At 27.4% G+C, this 19631-nt stretch overlaps 1 protein-coding gene across 1 annotated transcript in view; it reads left to right on the top strand.

The window, feature by feature from the left end:
- Nucleotides 1-16959, top strand: part of LOC117176158 (proteasome subunit beta type-6) — a 22728-nt gene extending 5769 nt beyond the window's left edge. Inside the window, exons 2-5 of the mRNA XM_033366244.1 lie at nt 7164-7231; nt 7615-7746; nt 15022-15296; nt 16734-16959. Of these exons, the coding sequence (XP_033222135.1) occupies nt 7164-7231; nt 7615-7746; nt 15022-15296; nt 16734-16861 (603 nt within the window). The 3' untranslated portion in view covers nt 16862-16959. The remainder of the gene's footprint in view (nt 1-7163; nt 7232-7614; nt 7747-15021; nt 15297-16733) is intronic.
- The last annotated feature ends 2672 nt before the right edge of the window (nt 16960-19631 follow it).

Raw genomic sequence — 19631 nt, 5'->3', positions numbered from 1 at the left:
CCCCCCCCCCCAGTTTTTGTCAAATGTCCACGTTTTGAGACCCCCTGAATCCGAAAAACAGGTTTTTACGAATGTGCCTGTCTGTCTGTGAACACGATAATTTTTGAAAAAAGTAATCTATTAGATTGCCCATTGGTACACTCGTTTAGTGTCCCAAACTAAAGATCAAGTTCATTAGCCAGCCTTTTTGGATGCAAATTCAAAAAGTGGGCACATTTTGAATATTTTTGAGACCACTTTTGTGAAAATTGAAACATTTTCTGTACGGTTATTCATAGTATTCAAAAAATTCAACAATTTATCCTAATGACTTTTTTCGAAAAATTAAAAATTACTAGTGTTATATCATTTTCAAAATCCAAAAAAAAACAAACTAAAATAAACATTTTAAGCCAAACAACGTATGATATGGAAAAAAGTCATGAGAAGAAAAACTTTGTTTTTTGAAAGCCCTAAAAGATTATGATAACAACTTTTTTAATTTGGTCGAAAAGTTGAAAATTCAAATTTGGAGAATTTTGGATGCAAATTCAAAAAGTGGGCACATTTTGAATTTTTTTGAGACCACTTTTTTGAAAATTGAAATATTTTCTGTACGGTTATTCATAGTATTCAAAAAATTCAACAATTTATCCTAATGACTTTTTTCGAAAAATTAAAAATTACTAGTGTTATATCATTTTCAAAATCCAAAGAAACAAATTAAAATGAACATTTTAAGCCAAACAACGCATGATACGAAAAAAAGTATGGAGAAGAAAAACGTTGCTTTTTGAAAGCTCTACAAGATTATGATAACAACTTTTTGAATTTGGTCAAAAAGTTGAAAATTCCAAATTTGATCATACCAAAAATAATGAAAAATTCTATTTTTTGGTCAAGCTATGCAAGATACGAAAAAAATGAAAAAGCCCAAATTGCGCGCCCTGGACAGAACTACAATTTATAATGAATCACTTTTCGATATAAGCTACAAAAAAAATGAGACAAAAATGGTTCATCCAAAAAAGAGCTATAATTTTTGATAGGACACGTAGCTTTTGCTTTAATCGTAAAAAACAACATTCAAAATAAAAATATTAAATTTGTTTGAAAAAACAACACAAGGTATGAACTTAAATTACCAGACAAAAGTTGTGCCGATGCGCAGTAGTTTTTATTTAATAGTAAAAAACAACGTTAAAAATAAAAAAAGTATAAAAACAACGAAATTAGAATTAGTATGATTCAATTTTTATGCATATTATGAATTGTAATGATATACATTTATTGAAATGATACATGTTTCAGAGCAGCTTAGAATACAATTTAAAGCAAAATAAGAAAGAAATACAAAACTAATCATGATAATTACAATTTGCTTTTTATTTTGCATTTTTTAATTAGTAATCCCAAGCAGATTTACATAAAAATGTATTATAATTGATATAAGAGTGTTGTGTATTGTGTAGAAAAGTTGACATTTTGGACAAAATCGAGTGCGAAGCACGAGATACGTGATGAGAATGTGTTCGTTAAAGCTAAAGAGCTTTAACAAAAGAGAGTTCGAAATCACAAAATTACAGTTGTCGGTCTGTTCACCTTTGATTTTAAAAGGTCTGTGCCCGAAGGCCCGCTCAAACTTGCATTGATTGGAGGAAACGATTCTAAATCCGTTCCAAATTGGAGAATTTGCAGATTGTAACTGTTTCAATTCGAAAGTCTTGATAAAAATTCAAATTAATATATCATTTATTCCGATAATTTTATTTTAAAATAAACATTTTAATGATTTATCAATAAAATATTTTTCATTCAAAGTTTTAGGCCTTCCTTTATATCATTTTTATATTAAATTTGATAAATTAATTGATTAATATATTTTTTAGCCTTAAAAATGTAAACGTGCGGTTCAAACTTATAAACTATTCCCAACTTAAAAATAACTCCATAATCATATAGTCGTAATTAAAGGCTTTTTTTAACAATTAAAATATTGTTTGAGTCTAAATTATTCCATTTTTAACCCATTTAATTAAAAAAAAATTAATTTAAAAATGGAATAAGTATTTAATATTCAGCAATATTTCGGTGTTTATTTAAGATGAGTAAATTAAAACCAAATATTTGAAATTAAACAATTCAAAAATTAATTGTTTTACATAGAAAGCTTTGAGTGTCTAGAATTTCGAAGAACTTTTAAACTTTTAACGTTACAATTTTCATTGTTTCATAAATAATAATTGAAAACTTATTATTTGTAGAAAAAATCTGAATAATTTTGAGAGATATTTAAAAGTTTTGAAAACATTCAAAATTAATTAAATACTTGAAATGATTTCAGGTAATTTAAACGACGTGCGGTAACATTTTTTTCAGAATTTCTAAATATATTTTAAAATTAATCGAATTTTTCCTACAATTTTTGGAAAATCCTGCAAATTAAAAAAAAAGTCCTTAAACGCTTCCAGATACTTTTTTGATAATTTTGAAATCTCTGAATAATAATAATCTTAAAATTACTCTAATGTTTTCTTAAAATAATAAGTGTACTATTTATATTTATAAATTGAAATTTTAAGAATTTTTTTAATTTTCAGGATTTCTTAAAAGTTGTAGAAAAAAAACAATTCATTTAAAAATATATTTAAAAGTTCTTCTAGATTTCTCAAGTTTTCGAACTAAAATTTTGAAGCTTTTCAAGGGTGCTTAAAAGTTTTGAAATCAAAATCATTTAATTTCTAATTCAAGAACAGTTAAGTTAAAAAAAAGTTAATTTTCAATTTTTAATTTGTATAGCTTAAAATCACTGAAAATGATATAATTTTGAAAATTTTTAAAGTTCATTGCTTGATTCCTTTATTTAAAGTATTGAAAATGTTAACGTGGATTTATATTTTTTAAACTTAATCTGAATCTTCGAAACTCTATAATTGATAAAAGTTCTAAATTTCGCAGTTTATCTGCATTTTATTTTTAATTGTAATTGCATTTGAATACACAATTTTCGAATTAAAAAACTTTTAAACTATAATTTTAATAGTTTAAAATTCAAGAGTTCCACTTTGAATATTTTAATTTGTTGTTTATGGTCTATTGCTTCAAATACAAAATTATTAGAATAGAGCTTATTCTAATATTTTTTTATTAGAATAAAAAAATATTAGAATAAGCTAAATTTTTTAAATTTTATTGACCGTCAAAAATGTTTGAAAACCAGGAAATGACAGGGAATTTTTTTCTCCTATTAAAACGTTCATCCTGTTTATTACAATTCAATTTAATTGGCTGAATTAAAAAAAAAAGTAGACCTGGAATTTTTTCAAAATTTTACCTGGAAATCCTGGAAAAGTCGTGGATTTTTTTAACCAGACTCTTGTAGCAACCCTGTTTTTCAAAAACAAATCGAATAAAATTGTAGTTATGATTGTACCGCTAGCGATCAAAAGGGGATACGACCGAAATGCCGTCGTTTAGTTGAACCCTGGGCCATATTTTTTTTAGGTCAAATTTTAATTTTATAATAACATATCCTAATAGAAAATTTTATTGCGCATATTTATAGTTCTATGAATAAATGTGATAACTTCATTAATTTACGAAATAATGAAGAAAATGTTACTTTTTTCTGCAATCGCAAAATACGAATTTTTTGTGTTCAACTTGCCATAAGTTCTAAAATAATAGGAATTTTGTGATAAAAATTTCAGAAAATATGCACCATCATATAACGAAACTAACAGTATTTATAGAATTTTCATAAATTGTTATTACAAATTTATAACGATTTTTATTATTCTCATCACTTTGTTTGAAAATGTAACTATTTTTTTTTTAAAGTTAATTTTTTTTTGTAAAGTAACTTTTTTAATTGAAATTTAAACTTATTCCAATTGAATATTGCATAGTTTTATTTGAAAATTGTTGTGCTTGGTTGAACATTAAACTTTGGAGCTTAAAATTTAATTATTTAAGTTTTAAGTGATGATTAATCTGTTTTAATAAAAATGAACTTTTTGTTCTTGAAAATTTAACTATTTCAGTTCAGAATTCATCGTTTTAGTTGGAAACTCATTTTTTAAATTTAAAATTCAACTATTCCAGTTGAATATTCATCATTTGAGTTGAAAGTTCATCAGTTAGATTGCAAATTGAACTATTTTTTGAAAATCTGTTGTTTTTTTGCGTTAAAAATTAATTTTTTTTTCAATTAAAAGTTTAACTATTCCTTTTTTTGTTGGAAATTTATATTTTGTCTTGGAAAAGTTAACCATTTGTTTCAAAATTAATTAATTTTGCAATTTTTTGCTCTGTTTCAAAGAATGTTTAGAATGAATGTCGCGAATTAAAATAAATGTTTGAGTTTCCCGGAAAGTATTTGACTGGAGAAAATTGGGAAATGACCGGTCCATAACGCAGTGAACAATTACGCTTTTTAGCCGGAAGACGTGCGATATTATCAGAATTTTAATTGGAGACATTTTTGGTCAGTTTTAGTGGAATTATGTAGTGTTTCGAACTCATATTTTTATTTTTATCATTTGAAAAACTTTGAAGCTCTGTGGATTTTTTAATTCAAATAATTTGCTTGATCTCGCTGCTTTTGCACGCACATTTTTAAATTCGCTTTTTAGTTCGCAAATAAAATTAATACATTTCAGAGATAATAAAGTTCAATTTGACAGAAACGTTTTGTCAATTAAGCCGTTTATTCCACACAAAAATTAAATGATAGTGCCATAAATTCGACAGCCATGCGTGGGCGATGAAATGATTCTTGTTCTGTCAAACGTTTCTGTTTCCTTTTTTTCATGCTCTCTTCCACGCCCCTAATATTTCCTCATAAAAATAGTAATATTTTTATATTAATGGGACGGAAAGTGATTCAATTACTAATAAATATACACTTTCAGAAGCAAAATCTTACTTTTTTATGAAAAAGAATTTAAGAATAATAATTAGATCGAATTATTAATCTAAAAAACATTGATTATCTTATTGTAAAAATTTCGATTTTAAAATCTTCAACATTCTTTTAATTTTAGTTTAAAATTAATTTGTCAGTACTTCTAAATTGTATTGTCCTGTTTTTGAAAATCTCTGGAATATTAAAGCAGTGAAGTAGAACTTTTTATTGAATTCGAGGATATCCCGGTATAGGAAAAAAAGATACTCTCTTTGCGAAACACACAGTTTTTTACATATGATCAATTGCAGATGCCGATGAGCATTGGCAAACGTTTTTGCGAGAGATCATTTGACTTCAAGTCATAAAATTAGTATGATGAGGCCCTTTTAGTGCCTGATAAAGGAAAATACAGAGATCTGTTTTATTATATACTGGCAATAAATGCACACTTTCACGTCTTTAGGCTTTTATTTCAATATTTCATAGAACTAAAAATTATAAATAATTGAAAAATCCATTATTAAAATCTTATATTTTAAACCTTTTTGGAACAATAATTAATAATTTTGAATTGAAAGCGTGTGAAATTTAAAAACATATATTACACGATTTTAAATTGAAAATTTTCCATTTCAAACTATTTCAGATTAAGCAACTTAAAAAGGACAGTATTTTTAATGGAATCTACAAGAATAAACTCTATCTGAAATTAAAAAATGTATAAACTGAAGCTCTCAAAATTGAACAATTGAATCATTTCAGATTAAAATTTCGAAAAGTACAATTTCAAAACGTTAAGCATTGAACATTTTTATGATTCAATTTTGGCAATTGGATCATTTTAAATTCAAACTGTTTGAAATTGTATTATTTCTAACTAAAAGCCTTTGAAATCAAATATTTAAAAAGTGACAACTTTTGAATTTGAATAATTTTAAGTTTAAGGCAATTAAAATTGAAGACTGAATTGAATCATTCGGTGGCAAAGATTTTGAATTTCTAGAAATTTAAATTGTTATTACATTAAAAAAGTAGAATTTAACACTCAAACTGATTATACATATGTTTTTCAAATTAAACAATTAATTTAATTTTTCTTGAAAAAAAAACGTTCAAAATAAATATTAACAGATAGATAATCTCTGATCGTAATTTTGAATAGGAAACATTAAATTTAAATCGTTATAAAATGAATAGTTTTTTAATTGTTAACATTTACAAGTTCAACCAATTTAATTTTAATTGCAAAATTGAAACTTATGAAAGGGCATAATGAAAATGTAGAATTGAACATGAAAATTCAGAACTCAGAAATGTTACCATTCCAAATCAAATAAAGTTGTCAGTTACTTAGGTTTCTATTTTAGATAGTTGAATTTCTAACTATTCTATTTTAAACAAATAATTTTTAAATTTCAAATCATTCAATTATTTAAACACTTTCTTTGGCAGTATTATTCATTCTTGAAATTTTCCAGTCAAATATTTTTCAGTTTGAATGATTTATTTGCTTAAATCTTCAACTAAAAAACTTGGACAGTTTTAACAATTTTCATTGAAAATTAAAATTAAAAAAACATACGAAACAAGATGCTTTAATTTGTTTCCAATGTTTACAATTGCACAATTTTAAGATTTTCAATTCAAAATTGCTTTTTAATTACATCCAAAATGACTAAAGTTAAAACTAACTGTCAAGGCTTTTATTATGAAAATTTGAAAGATTTAATAGCGAAATTGTCCCATATATTTGATATTTGAATTTTAAACTGCAACATTGTGAAATTTGAAATTCGAGAGGTCCAAAACTTAAGAAGTTTAAAATCATAGCTTTTTGAATCTTAAAGCAAAGAAAAATCATATCGTATAGTATCAAGCGATATTCAAAATGATTGCATAGATTTTTTTACTGATAAATGTGATTTCTGTATCAACAAAAAATTACTCATTTTCACCGTTCAAAATGACAGAATATGAAATATTGCGAAAAATATTGTGAACTTTATAGCTTAATTATTTTAAATCATTTGAAAATTATATGCTTTCTAATAGGAAACTTTCAAAATTAATGAATTCAAACTTGAAGCGTTAAAAGTTGTTTTTGCATTAAGGATAATCCTAGCTTCAAATGAGTCTTTGATCTAAATGTTTAAATTTAGTAATTTTCTGCATTTTAGGTACTTCATTTACCCAAAAAACCAAGAAATTATGATATTCTTAGAATATGAGTAAGTGAATATGATGGTTCTAAAATAAAAATTAAAACTTCTTTCAGACGTCAATTATGGCCGCCGAATTCAACGGAGGCGTTGTAATTGGTGCAGATTCTCGTTCAACGACGGGGTAATAACTTTATGGCAATTACAAAAATAGCTACTACTTAAATTTAAAAAAATTACGATATACCACATACCATACTAATAGAAAAACGGCACTATTGTATATTCTTGGGTTTTTAACTCTTTCAGAGATTCTACAAGACATTTTAAGTTGAATGATTTAAAATAAAATGTTTACCGAATAAAGACAAATGACTGGGTAAAAAGTATGCTGTAAACTTTTATTTTCATTTTTAATTCAAGGCCCTGTCACAACTCTCAACTTACGAAGTCTTGTCGTGATCAATTCTATAGTGAAGTGTAAAAGTAAAGAATTTATGGATAAAAAATACTTTAAAATTTTGAAGAAGTGTCGCAAAGCTAACATGAAAATTTTATTTTTTGCAGATCGTATGTCGCAAATAGATACGCTGACAAATTAACGAGAATAACCGACAATATTTACTGCTGTCGTTCCGGTTCGGCTGCAGACACCCAAGCTATTGCAAACATCGTGTCGTATCACCTGGGATTCCATCAGTATGTTTATTTCTTATTATTATATTTGCAATTTACTTTAAATTTATGTAGACGAAACTATATTATATCGTTGATCGGCATTTCAGAACACGGGATACTAGATGAATCTGTAGTAATTAAACTAAAAAATTTTAATTGATTCAATTTTCAACAAAATGAAACTAAGAAAAAAAATTGAAAAAAAGAACAAGTAAAAGTTTTTCATTCAAAACTTCGATATTATTAATGCGTGAATTAATTTTGTGTTTTAATTATTTTTTAGAGGAGATTAGGCGATACTTGTTTTTCCGATTTGATAACAACAACAAAATAAAAAACATGGAGACTTTTCTACGATATCTTTGATCGTTTACGAGGAAATGATATAATTCAGTTTACAATGCGTAATTTGAAAATATTTTACTTACGAATTTCCCATTTTGGATTCTAATTTTCAAGCGTACATTTTCCATTGAATAGATGTTAAACTGCAGTTTTAAGGACTTGCAAAATTATTTGCGCTGGAAATATACAATATTGGATTATAAAACCTTTTTAATTAATCAAATGTAAATATAAACTATAATGATTTTCAAAATTTAATTGTAATTTAAGATTCAAAAAGTGAATAACAATTGATTTTACAAAACGATTCGGAATCAGTACAAAATTTGACGTCCGATTGAAACTTTATAAACCATTTTCAATTTTAAAAGAACTTTAAAATAACAAATGTTAATTAAGAAAAATAACAATTGCATGATATTTAGAAATATTGGATTGTTCATGTAAAATAAGTAATTATAAATAAAATATTCAAAACTTAACAACAACAAAAAAACTAAAGTTTGAGCGTTGCAATTTGAATTGTTCTATTTGAGGAAATTTAATTTACAAGTAAAATTGTTGAATTTTGAAGTATAATAAATGTTAAACACCTATCATTCCTAGCCAAAATTCGAGCAATTGAATAGATATTTAGAAGGTCTGAAAAGATTTAAAATTAATTTAAAATTTCAAATAATTTAAACGAAGTGTACATATGCCATCAAAATCCGGTTATTTGTACCGAAATTTCGGTGCAAATAGCCCACGGCCTGATTTAAAACAAAATATAGATTTTTGCAGATTTCTAACAAAAATTTAGAAGCTTTTCAAGAATTATGAAAGCCGTAAAAAAATAAAATGAATTTCTTAAGATTCCTATGAAAATTGAAAATTACTTTTTATTATGAAAGGTTAATTTTATGAGAATTTTTAAAACGATTGCAAACATTAATCTGAAAGATTTTAATGAAATATTTTTAATTTTACAGAATTAAAAAAAAATTTTAGGAAGAATTCGAATAATTTTAAAAGATGTTTAGAAGTTCTGAAAAACTTCAAAAATAATTTAAAGGTTAAATAATTGTAAAACAACATGTGGATGTTTCAAGATTTTGAAGTAAGTTTTTGAAGCCTTTTAAGAATTTTTAAACTGTAAAATGAAAATAACTTAACTTTAAATTAAAGAAGTGTTCAGTTTATAACAAAAATGTAATTTTTGATTTTTTTGATTTCATTGTGAAAAATGTTTGTGAACCGGGAAAAAATAAAAAAATGGCCTGGGATTTCTTTGTATTTCGTACTGATCATCGTGAGTTAAATTTGGAAAATTTTAGATAAAGTTTTATTTTTCTAAACTAAGATGAGTTTCCATGAAATATAAGCACCTAAACTGAAGAAAACTTATTAATAGCAAAAAAAAATTATTTTACTGCGAAATATTGATCCAATATTTACTTTACTAATGCGTTATTTTAATTTTGGTTTTTCTTAACATTTTAAGAGAACGTTATCATAAATGTAACAAGAAAGCAATTTTATTTTACAATAATAATTTTCCCAACTGCTTGTAATAATGTTGCATGCCTCGAAAATCATTTAAAAGTTTCTAAAACTTATTATAATATTGAAATTAATAAAGTATTATAATTATTATTACTTGCTCGAAATAATGTCGAAATAAGATATTTGCAATATTGTCTTGTTTTGTCGTACCTTTCCTAAAAGAATAGCGTACTTATTCTAACTGCACTCTCTTCATAAATATCTAAATATGTACACGAACCTTGTGAAAAGTTTGAAGTACCTATTAAACCACACAAATTTCAAACAAAATAGTATTTCCTTTATTCAAATTTAGTGATAAATACCTTAAAAAGTTGATTAAGATTCCGTTTTGTAAGTAACAAAATTAAATTTCGATCGTCAAAGTTCTCTCTGAGAATCATCATGCAATCATCCAGTCTTTTGTTTTCGTATTTTCAACAAACGCAAAAAAATTGTAACCGAACTTTCTAATTTCCTAAAACTGGTCCAAAGGATAAAGAATTTTATTTTTAAAAAAATTTTTTTAATTCAACTTATTTCAGCTTATTGTTATTTCTATTTTATTATTCTAAATTATTCTAACTTTATTGCGAATAATGCAGGCCTCGGACTCACTACACTATTCATACTATTTTACACTTTTTTTGAGCGATGACACTATTTTGATACTATTTCAAAATAAATGATACTAAAGACACTATTTTCTCACATTTGTCTGATATTGCTACTATTTCTTTCGTATTCCTTTAAAAATATTTTTAAACTTCTTCGCTAATTAGATGATTTTCTAACAGAGAAGATTAATTTTTGATAAAAAAACATAGGTTATTAAGAAAGTATACATGTATTTTTTACAAGATAGATTAATATTTAAATCGGAAAATATCAACTTTCAACAACGTATATAAATTTGCAGTTGAATTTTCAACCAAGAAGAATTTTTTACTTGAGATTTTTTATTTTATATTGTCTTTGTTTCTAAAAATTTTTTTAACGAGTTTTATACACACATTATAATTTTGTACGAAGTTATTGATTTTTCAAGCAAAAAAGACTAATTTTCTATAAACAAACCAAAAATCGAATTTTCAACTAAAATTATAAATCTTCAACCAAAAAAAATCAATTCTAAAGGCAGTAGTAGTTCAACTTGGAACCAGAGTCGAATCAGCAAACATAAATTTTCAAACAAAGAGTAGCATTTTGAACTAAAAAAAAATTGTTTTCTACCAAAAAAGGCAAATTTTCAACTAGGCAGTTAAACTTTCTACCAAATTGTGGAATTTTCGAGCCGTAAATACGAAGTTTCTACAAAAAGGTTAAAATTTCAACTTGAGAATGTGAAGATTCTACACAAAGTTAATTTTTAATGAATAAGTGGCATTTTCACTAAAGAAATTGAATTTTCAGCTAAAAGAACTTTCCAGGAAGTAATTTAACTTTCAACGAAGGAGTTGAATTTTTAACAAAAAAAGTAATAGTTGATGTTCCAGCAAAAAAGGATTTTAATTAAAAATAAAAAACAGTTGGATTTAACAAATAAAAATGAAATTTAAAAAAATTCTTGAATCCTGAACTAAAACGGAATCATTTTCAGCCAGTTTCAATTTTAAACAATAAAATTGATTTTCTACAAAAAGGCCAATTTGCAACAAAATAGATAAGTTTTTAACCAAACGGCTCAATTTTCTACCAAATTGTTGAATGTTCGAGCCCATAATACAAATTTTCTATAACACAAATAATTTCCAACAAATAAGTTATTATTTGACCAAACCAAATTAATTTTTAACCAGACAGTTGCATTTTTAAACAAAAAGATTAGATTTCAATTGAAAGAGATGCATTTATAAACCAAAAAGATGAATGTTCAACAAAATACATGAATTTTCAAACAAAAAGTATGACTTTTTTAAAAAATGGTTGCATTTTCATCGAAATAATTTCAACAGTAGTTCAATTTTCTTATTGGGTTCTATTAATTCAGTTTGCATTTGTGCGGAATGGCGAGAAAAAAAGAAGAAAGGGGACATAGAGAAAAGACAGGGAAGCCTGCCATAAATAAATAAGAATTTTGATGATTCTAAAACTAAATAATAGGGTAATGTACCCAATTGTTGGCAGGTTCAGGCAAACTTCAGGCTTTGAGAAAGCAATTAATATCAAAAATTGTATGTGTCATAAATGTAATATTAATATGACTGTGTTAATATAATAGAGTATCAAATTCTAAGCTTTATTTACCTCAATATATATTAGAAACTGAAAAAATAATTCAAATGAGCTCATTAGCCTAAAAATTCATCACTAAGAAGTGAATAGTGAAGAGAAACATTGTTTATAAATTATTTTTCATTTAGAAACAACTAGTCTGGCTCAAATTACTTAATTATCAGCGTCTGTCTAGTTCAAATTCAGAGGTTGTGATCCTAGGCTTCTTAAAAGTTTTTGTTAATGTCTTTAGCATTTAACTTTATTTTTCTAGTAACTCCTTTAGCAGAATCAATAAGATCATTAAGGGCATGCGACACAGTGGAATTCCTACATTACCAACCTCTTTTTTCTATTGAACAAAATTTTTTTTTGAACCATAGAACTTTTTTTGTAAATCAAATATCGAACTCAAAATTTGAGGAGAGCATTAGAAGACATTATCCTACGTTTATGTACTGCATTTAAATCGAAATTTGACAAAAAATTTCAGAAATAATTTTTTTTTTTAATTCCGATTCAAATGCAGTACATAAACGTAGAATAATGTCTTCTTATGCTCTACTCAAATTTTGAGTTCGATATTTCATTTACCAAAAAAGGTCTATGGTTCACAAAAAAATTTTGTTCAATGGAAAAAAGAGGTTGGTAATGTAGGAATCCCACTGTGTCGCATGCCCTTAAGGGCATGTGATACTTACAGGTTCCCCGGCTTTTTTTCGCAAAAATGAAAATTTTCAAAAACTGAATTCGGAGATGCTATGAAATATCATAAGGGACGTCCCCGGACTCTTTTTTGAGGGATAATAACAAAAAAAATTTATTGTGCTAAATAAAAATTTTATGCATATGCATTATTTTGAGGTTACGTCGTTTTTCATCTCTGCCTTTTCGATAATCTGGAAATTATTTATGAAATAAACTTTTTTGATAGCCTGCAAACAAGGTTAGTTCCGGGAGATTAGTTACTATGTTTATTTGTAAGTCCAAAGTTTTCGGCCAAAAATATTGTGTAGTTTGGAAGTAACGCTCGGGTGAATTGTAACACACATAACCTCGAAATATACACGCACGTTGTTAGCAATATCAACAATTTTTTGATAAAAAAAAACACAAAAAAAGTGTTTGGGGACGTCCGTTAGCATATTCGCTATCATTTCTCAGATTTTTAAGGCAAAATATTTCTTATCCTAGGAAAAAAGCTGGCGGAATCTAACACTGAAAAAATCGATACTATTTCCTAAGCGCTATGCAAATTAATCACATTTTACTAAATTAAATTTTTTTTGAATTACCCTACAAAAAAAGCGTGTGGGCACGTCCGTTAGCATGTTCTCTATCATTTCCCAAATTTTTAAGACAAAATATTTATTGTTCTAGAAAAAAGCCGGGGAACCTAAAACTGGTAAAATCGACAATTTTCTAAGTATCACATGCCCTTAATGATTTCTAACTTTTTTCTATTTCTATCTTCTTGGGCTTTTTCCGAATTTTCATTTCGGCGTCTTCGTTTTTGGTTTTTAGCTTCCTTAAGTCTTAGCTTTATTTTTTTTTAAATTGATTTCCCCTCGTTCCTAATCTTTCATAAATATTTACGTTTTTTACCAATTTTATAGCAATTTCTTGTACATGTTAGGTTTAAATCGCTTTTCGTCTCAAGTTTTCAGAATCGTGTAATGTTTCGTAAATTGCATGGTAACCTGAAAACTGAATACAAAAAACTTATTTTCTCTTTACACTATTTAAATCAACCTTATTATTATTATTATTCAACAAATTTTCAAAAGTGTTAAAAATTACATCCGAGATTTTTTTTCTAAATGAAAATCAGGCAGTAATTTTGTTGGACAGACTAGTTGTGAGTGATACATTAGACTGATTTGTTTTTAAGTCTCGTCCCTAAGTTGCGAATTTACTCTTATTTCTGAATAACATATATCACTAAATATAATTACCTACTTAATTGTTTTAAGTAGAGCTCCAGTAATTTACTTCAAAATATTGTTTTTGCTTTTAATTCGCTTTCATTGTGAATTTTAAAAACAACAAACGAACATAACCCTACTTTTTCCGATTGCAAAGAATAGAAATCATTGCAAGAACATACAATCCAATTCTTGGCAGGTGGGTGCCAAGAATTGCATACAGTGCTTTAGATTGAAAATTCATTGGCACCCCATATTATTTATTGAACAAATTATAGTTAAATCTTAGTAATTTTTTTATTAATAATTTTTAAATTTCTTCGAAATGTGCTGAAAAGAAAATAGGCACTTCTGTTAATTATAACGTTGCTGGGGGTAAATTGAAAACTGCAATTATCTAAAGATTTTCTTTAGCTAACCTGAAAAATTTTAGCAGCTTGGAATCAAGGCTGAATTTTGTAATTTCAGAACACATACATTATTGTTTAGCAAAAGATGAATACATATTACTGCGAAAAAATGTCTGCACTATTGAAAAAAAAATCTGCTATTTATCTCTATTCTCTTATTATTTCATAAAATTTAGTGAAGGGTGCCAACAATGGAAGGGGGGGGGCAAGAATTGGTGCTCTTACCCTAACATTTTAAATAAAATGTGAAATTGATTTTTAATAATTTAAAAATATTTGGTCAGAAAACTGAAAATTTTGTTTAAAGATTAAAGTTAATTTTCCATTCAAATTTTTGAATTTCCCACTATACACTTTCAAATTCAGACTGTACATAATTTGAATACTGGAAAAATGTTATGAAACTATTTTATTCAAATTTGTGACAATATTAGACTATATTACAGAAAATTCCGGTATAAATTTTTTTTACCCAAAAATGCAAATGTTTGATTGAGGATTCAAATATTTTATTCAAAATTCATCTTTCATGAATTCAACTGTTTTTAACTTAAAAATTAAAAATGTTTTTTGTTTAAAATAACAACTATTATTGTTTTGTTTTCAATAGAATTAATTTCTTTTGGTTAAAAATGCAAATTCTTGGTTCAAAGTTAAACTACATTGTTAAGAATTCTTTTTTTTGTTTTTGAAAACTCATTATTTTAGTTTAAAAATTTAATATATTATTTTTTAAATTTGTCTCTAATTTTTAAATTTGCATCTATTATTAACTGAGTGTTCCCAAACTTAATCAGGAAATTTATTTGGAAAAATGGGTCATTTGCATACCTGAATGTATGAAGTAACGAATAAAAGTAATGCTTTCCTATCTTCAGAATGGAATTGGGTCAGTCGCCTTTGGTAGAAACAGCCGCTAACGTTTTCCGCGAAATGTGCTACAATTACCGTGATTCCCTGATGGCTGGAATCCTCGTAGCTGGATGGGATTCGCAAAAAGGCGGCCAAGTCTATAGCGTTCCAATTGGAGGCATGTGTGTTCGTCAACCCATTTCTATCGGTGGATCAGGATCTACTTACGTCTACGGCTACGTCGACGCCAACTACAAGCCCAACATGTCCAGGGAAGAAACAGTCGAACTCGTTCAAAACAGTACGTTATTTTCTTTTTCCCCTGGACCTTTGTATTTCAGGGATCACAGTCCGTCCCCTCTTTTTACGAGATTCCGATCCATCAATTCAATTAAGTTATTAACATTAATTAATAAAAGTAGCATAATATTTCCCGCAAACTGTATTTGCGAAGCGAAAGTAAAATTAGCGGGGCGAAAGTAAAATTTGCGGGCCGAAAGTAAAATTTGCGAAGCGAAAGTAAAAATTAGTCGATCAAAATTCGAGGCGTAAACAAAGCTATAGGAAAATGCGTCGAACCCGCTTTTCAGGGCCAATAGGTGGCCACGATCGAGAGTGAAATAAAATACTATATGCAACAAGGGACGAAAGTAGATTTTTCCCTCGGGTAATTAGCGCCCTTGCGAGAGAAATAGTGTTGCATGTAGTATTTTATTCCACTCTCGACCGTGGCCACCTCTTGGCCCTGCGAATTTTACTTTCGCCCCCAAATTATTTTTCAAGTTTTTTTAGAACCTCAAAATATTTTAATAAGTGTTAAAAGATAAATATTTTTTATCATTTATCAATTTTTTTCTTACTTTAAACGCTTTTAATTTTTATTTGTCCAATCCTCAAATCTGCAATTTGAAATTCTTCAAATAAAAAATTTCAGCTTAAAAAGAAAAATCTAATATGGAAAATTTTTTAATTAACAGATTTTCGAATTACGGATTGTAAAATAAATGGTATCATAATTGAAAAAGATAATAATTCAACTAATTATTTTGAAAGCAGTTAAAGTCGAACTTGGACAGATTTTTCTTCTAAAGATTTGTAAATTTCCCGGTCAAAAAATAAATTCTTAAAAATAGACTGTTTTGAGGCACCTGATTTCACTACGTCTGAAAGCTTATATGTCTCTTTAAAAGATAAACGCTTCCTCTTGTTTTTCTTCGATATTTTCGTAATACCAATTACGCAATTCATAGCCTAAACACTGAGTGAGAGCAAACTGAAGCGAATGTCCTGCGACATTTTAGCCACTGTGTGAAAATGACTGAAGCAGACGACACGATTAACCGCTGCGGATACTGCCCGCTTTTTTCATACGCTCCTGCGTTGTTGTGGAGTTTCTCCGCTGACCTAGCAGCGTCACTCTCCCGTCCCCTTTGGACCTCCTTGTCCTCTATAACGGGAACTTTTCTTGCGGAATTGCAGTGTTTTCGAGTATTAATGATCAAAGAAACTGAAAAATTAGTTAAGATAAAATCAGGGAATTTTGAAAATTAAGTTCTCGGAGACCCTGCCTAATTCTAATAACAGTAACTATCAAAACATTTCTGGAAATTTAAAATTGCGTACAGTAAAAGGGCGGAGGAGGGCGGGGGTAGAAATATTTTGTTACGGTTTGTTACGGTTTGTTACTTATATCAAAATCTATTTTACAGTAATAATAATTTCCTAAATTTGTTTACAGCATTGGCCCTCGCAATGGCGCGTGATGGCAGCAGTGGTGGAGTTATTCGCCTTGGTGTCATTACCGAGAAAGGAATCGAGCGCAAAGTGATTCTCGGAAACGAGCTGCCCACCTTCTACCAAGATTAAATAATTTACCTTGTCAAATTTGATAAATAAGAGTTATTCATTCTAAGTACATGAGCTATTTGTCTCCATTTGATAAATAAATTAATACGAAAAGCAAACACAATCTCCGCTCTGAAGAGGAGTTCAGCCAGCCTCCATAATTTCATCAATCCAAAGTTTCAAAATCTGCCAAGTTGAATCAAAAAGTGGGCTGATCTCTTCTTCAGGAAGGATTCAATCAGTCATGATGATTCCGTGATTTCTAGATTCCAGACTGTAGATCGCACGATTAGAAAATTCCTCTCGAAATTGTACGATGACCGAAATTCCTTAACAACGCAGTATCTTTTAAATGAGCATTACCGTACTTCCGCTAGAGACCAAATGAAAACCTTAGTAATGACAAGGTGCCTATCCTACCTGGAAAGCCTAAAATTGTCAGGAAATTTTTTTTTGAAGTCAGATAACTTTTTCGAAAGCGTGCCTAATTAAAAAATATACGCAATATAAAATTTAATAACTGTGATTCTTCATTTGTACACTAGTAGCTTTATATTGCTGTATTGAACTTTTTTGTTGAAAAATCGTTTGTTTTTTTTTTATTAATTTTTTTGATTGAAAATTTAACTATTCTATTTTTAGTGGGAAATTGATCGTGATTAGGAAAAAATTCAACTGTTTTTGCTTAAAGATTAAAATCTTTTTTTTTTTTGAACTATCAATCACTACATTTTTCGTTCAAATTCATATTTTTTTATAATAAAAATTTAATAACTTTTTTCAAAGTTAAACTATTTTGTTAAAAATTAATGTTCTTCGATTGGGGACTTATCACTTTAATTGAACATTCATATATGATTGAAAAATGAGCTATTTTGTTGAAAATTTGTTTCTTTTTCGGTTCACAATTAATGTTTGTTAACTGGAAATATAAATATTCCAGTTGAATATTTTATCATTTTGATTAAAAATCCCTCTTTTTGGTTGAAAAGTCAATTATTCTAGTTAAAGATTCATAATTTTAGTCGAAAATTCATCTTTGTGATTAAAATCAAACGATTCTAGTTAATGATTCATCACTTTGTTTGAAAATGTAATTATTATTTTGGCAAATTAGTTTTTTTTTAATTATTATTTTTTATATTCTAAAAGTACCTATTTTAATTGAATATTCCATTATTTTAGTTGGAATTTTATCTCGTTGGTTGAGCATTAATTATTTGAACTAAAAATTTAACAATTCATTTCTTGAACAACAATTTATCTTTTCAAGTTGAAAATTCATATGTTTTTTGAAAATTGGTGGTTTTTCGGAGAAATTAAATTTGGTTCCAAATGCATCTTTTTGGTTCGGAATTCAACTTTTACAATTAAAGTTTCATTATTTTAGCTGGGAATTGATTTTATTGGTTGAAAATTAATCTTTTCGTTTGAAATTTAACTATTCCAGTTGCATATTCATACTTTTAGTTGAAAATTCATCACTTTGATTGATTTTTTTTCAAAATTCTTGGGTTTTGTTGAAGAATCGTCTTCTTTGGCAGAAAACTGATCTTTTTGCTTGAAAATTCAACTGTTGCAGTTAAATATTCATCATTTTTGGTTGAAACCTGATGTTTTTTAGTTCAAAATTGAAACTACCTATTTGAAGATGGATCTTTCCAGTGGACACAAAATTTGGCGACGTCTTTACGATATCGTTACGACATCTTTACGACATTCTATGTCCATGTCGTTTCGGTGTCTGCGTTATCGTAAAGACATCGTCAGATCATACGACTTATTTACGATATCGTAAAGACACCTTAACGACATGGACATAGGATGTCGTAACGATGTCGTAAACACGTCGCCAAACGTTGTGTCCACTGGGTTATTAGTTGAAAAATGAACTATTTGATTGCGAGTTCATGTATTGAATATTCCCCTATTTCAGTTGAAGACTCATCATTTGAGTTAAAAATGTACCAGTTTGGTTGAATTTTTTTTTGTTCATGCATTTTGTTGAAAAATCGTCTTCTTTGGCGGAAAATTACTCTTTATGTTTGAAAACTTATATTTTTGCTTGAAATTTCAAAACTACTTGGTTCAAAGTTGAACTCTAGTTAAAAATTCTTTTTTTTTAAATTTAAAATTCATCTCCCAGTGGGCACAACGTTTGGCGACGTCTTTACGACAACTTTACGACATCCTATGTCCATGTCGTTAAGGTGTCTTTACGATATCGTAAATAAGTCGTATGATCTGACGATGTCTTATGATAACGCAGACACCGAAACGACATGGACATAGGATGTCGTAAAGTTGTCGTAAAGACGTCGCCAAATTTTTGTGCCCACTGGGCTATTTCAGAAGAAGATTCATTACTGTAGTTAAAAATGTATCATTTTGGTTGAAATTTAATGTTTTTGGGTTGAAAACGTAACTACTTTCTCAATAAATCATCTATCTTGTTAATGTTAAGTATAAGAAGATATAATAAAAATTTGTTTCAAATATTATTCAAAATCATAAACTTTTGGGACAAATTCAGGAAATTAATAATAATAATTTTTTATTATTATTAAGTTATTTAATTAATCGATGGTTATATTATATTTGAGAATACTTTGTAATATAATTGATCGTGTAATTTAAGGGAATCTGTATTATCAACAGAGGTAGTTACCATCGATTAATGTAAATATTATTCCAAAATCCGTGAAAATAGAAATCAATACTATCGATCAAGTTAATTCTTCAAATGACAGAAATTGCTTAGTCATTACTGACTAGATGGAAAATACATTTA

Source organism: Belonocnema kinseyi, chromosome 7, assembly GCF_010883055.1.
Source record: "Belonocnema kinseyi isolate 2016_QV_RU_SX_M_011 chromosome 7, B_treatae_v1, whole genome shotgun sequence".
NCBI lineage: Eukaryota > Metazoa > Arthropoda > Insecta > Hymenoptera > Cynipidae > Belonocnema > Belonocnema kinseyi.
This window is presented reverse-complemented; position numbering and strand designations above follow the sequence as displayed.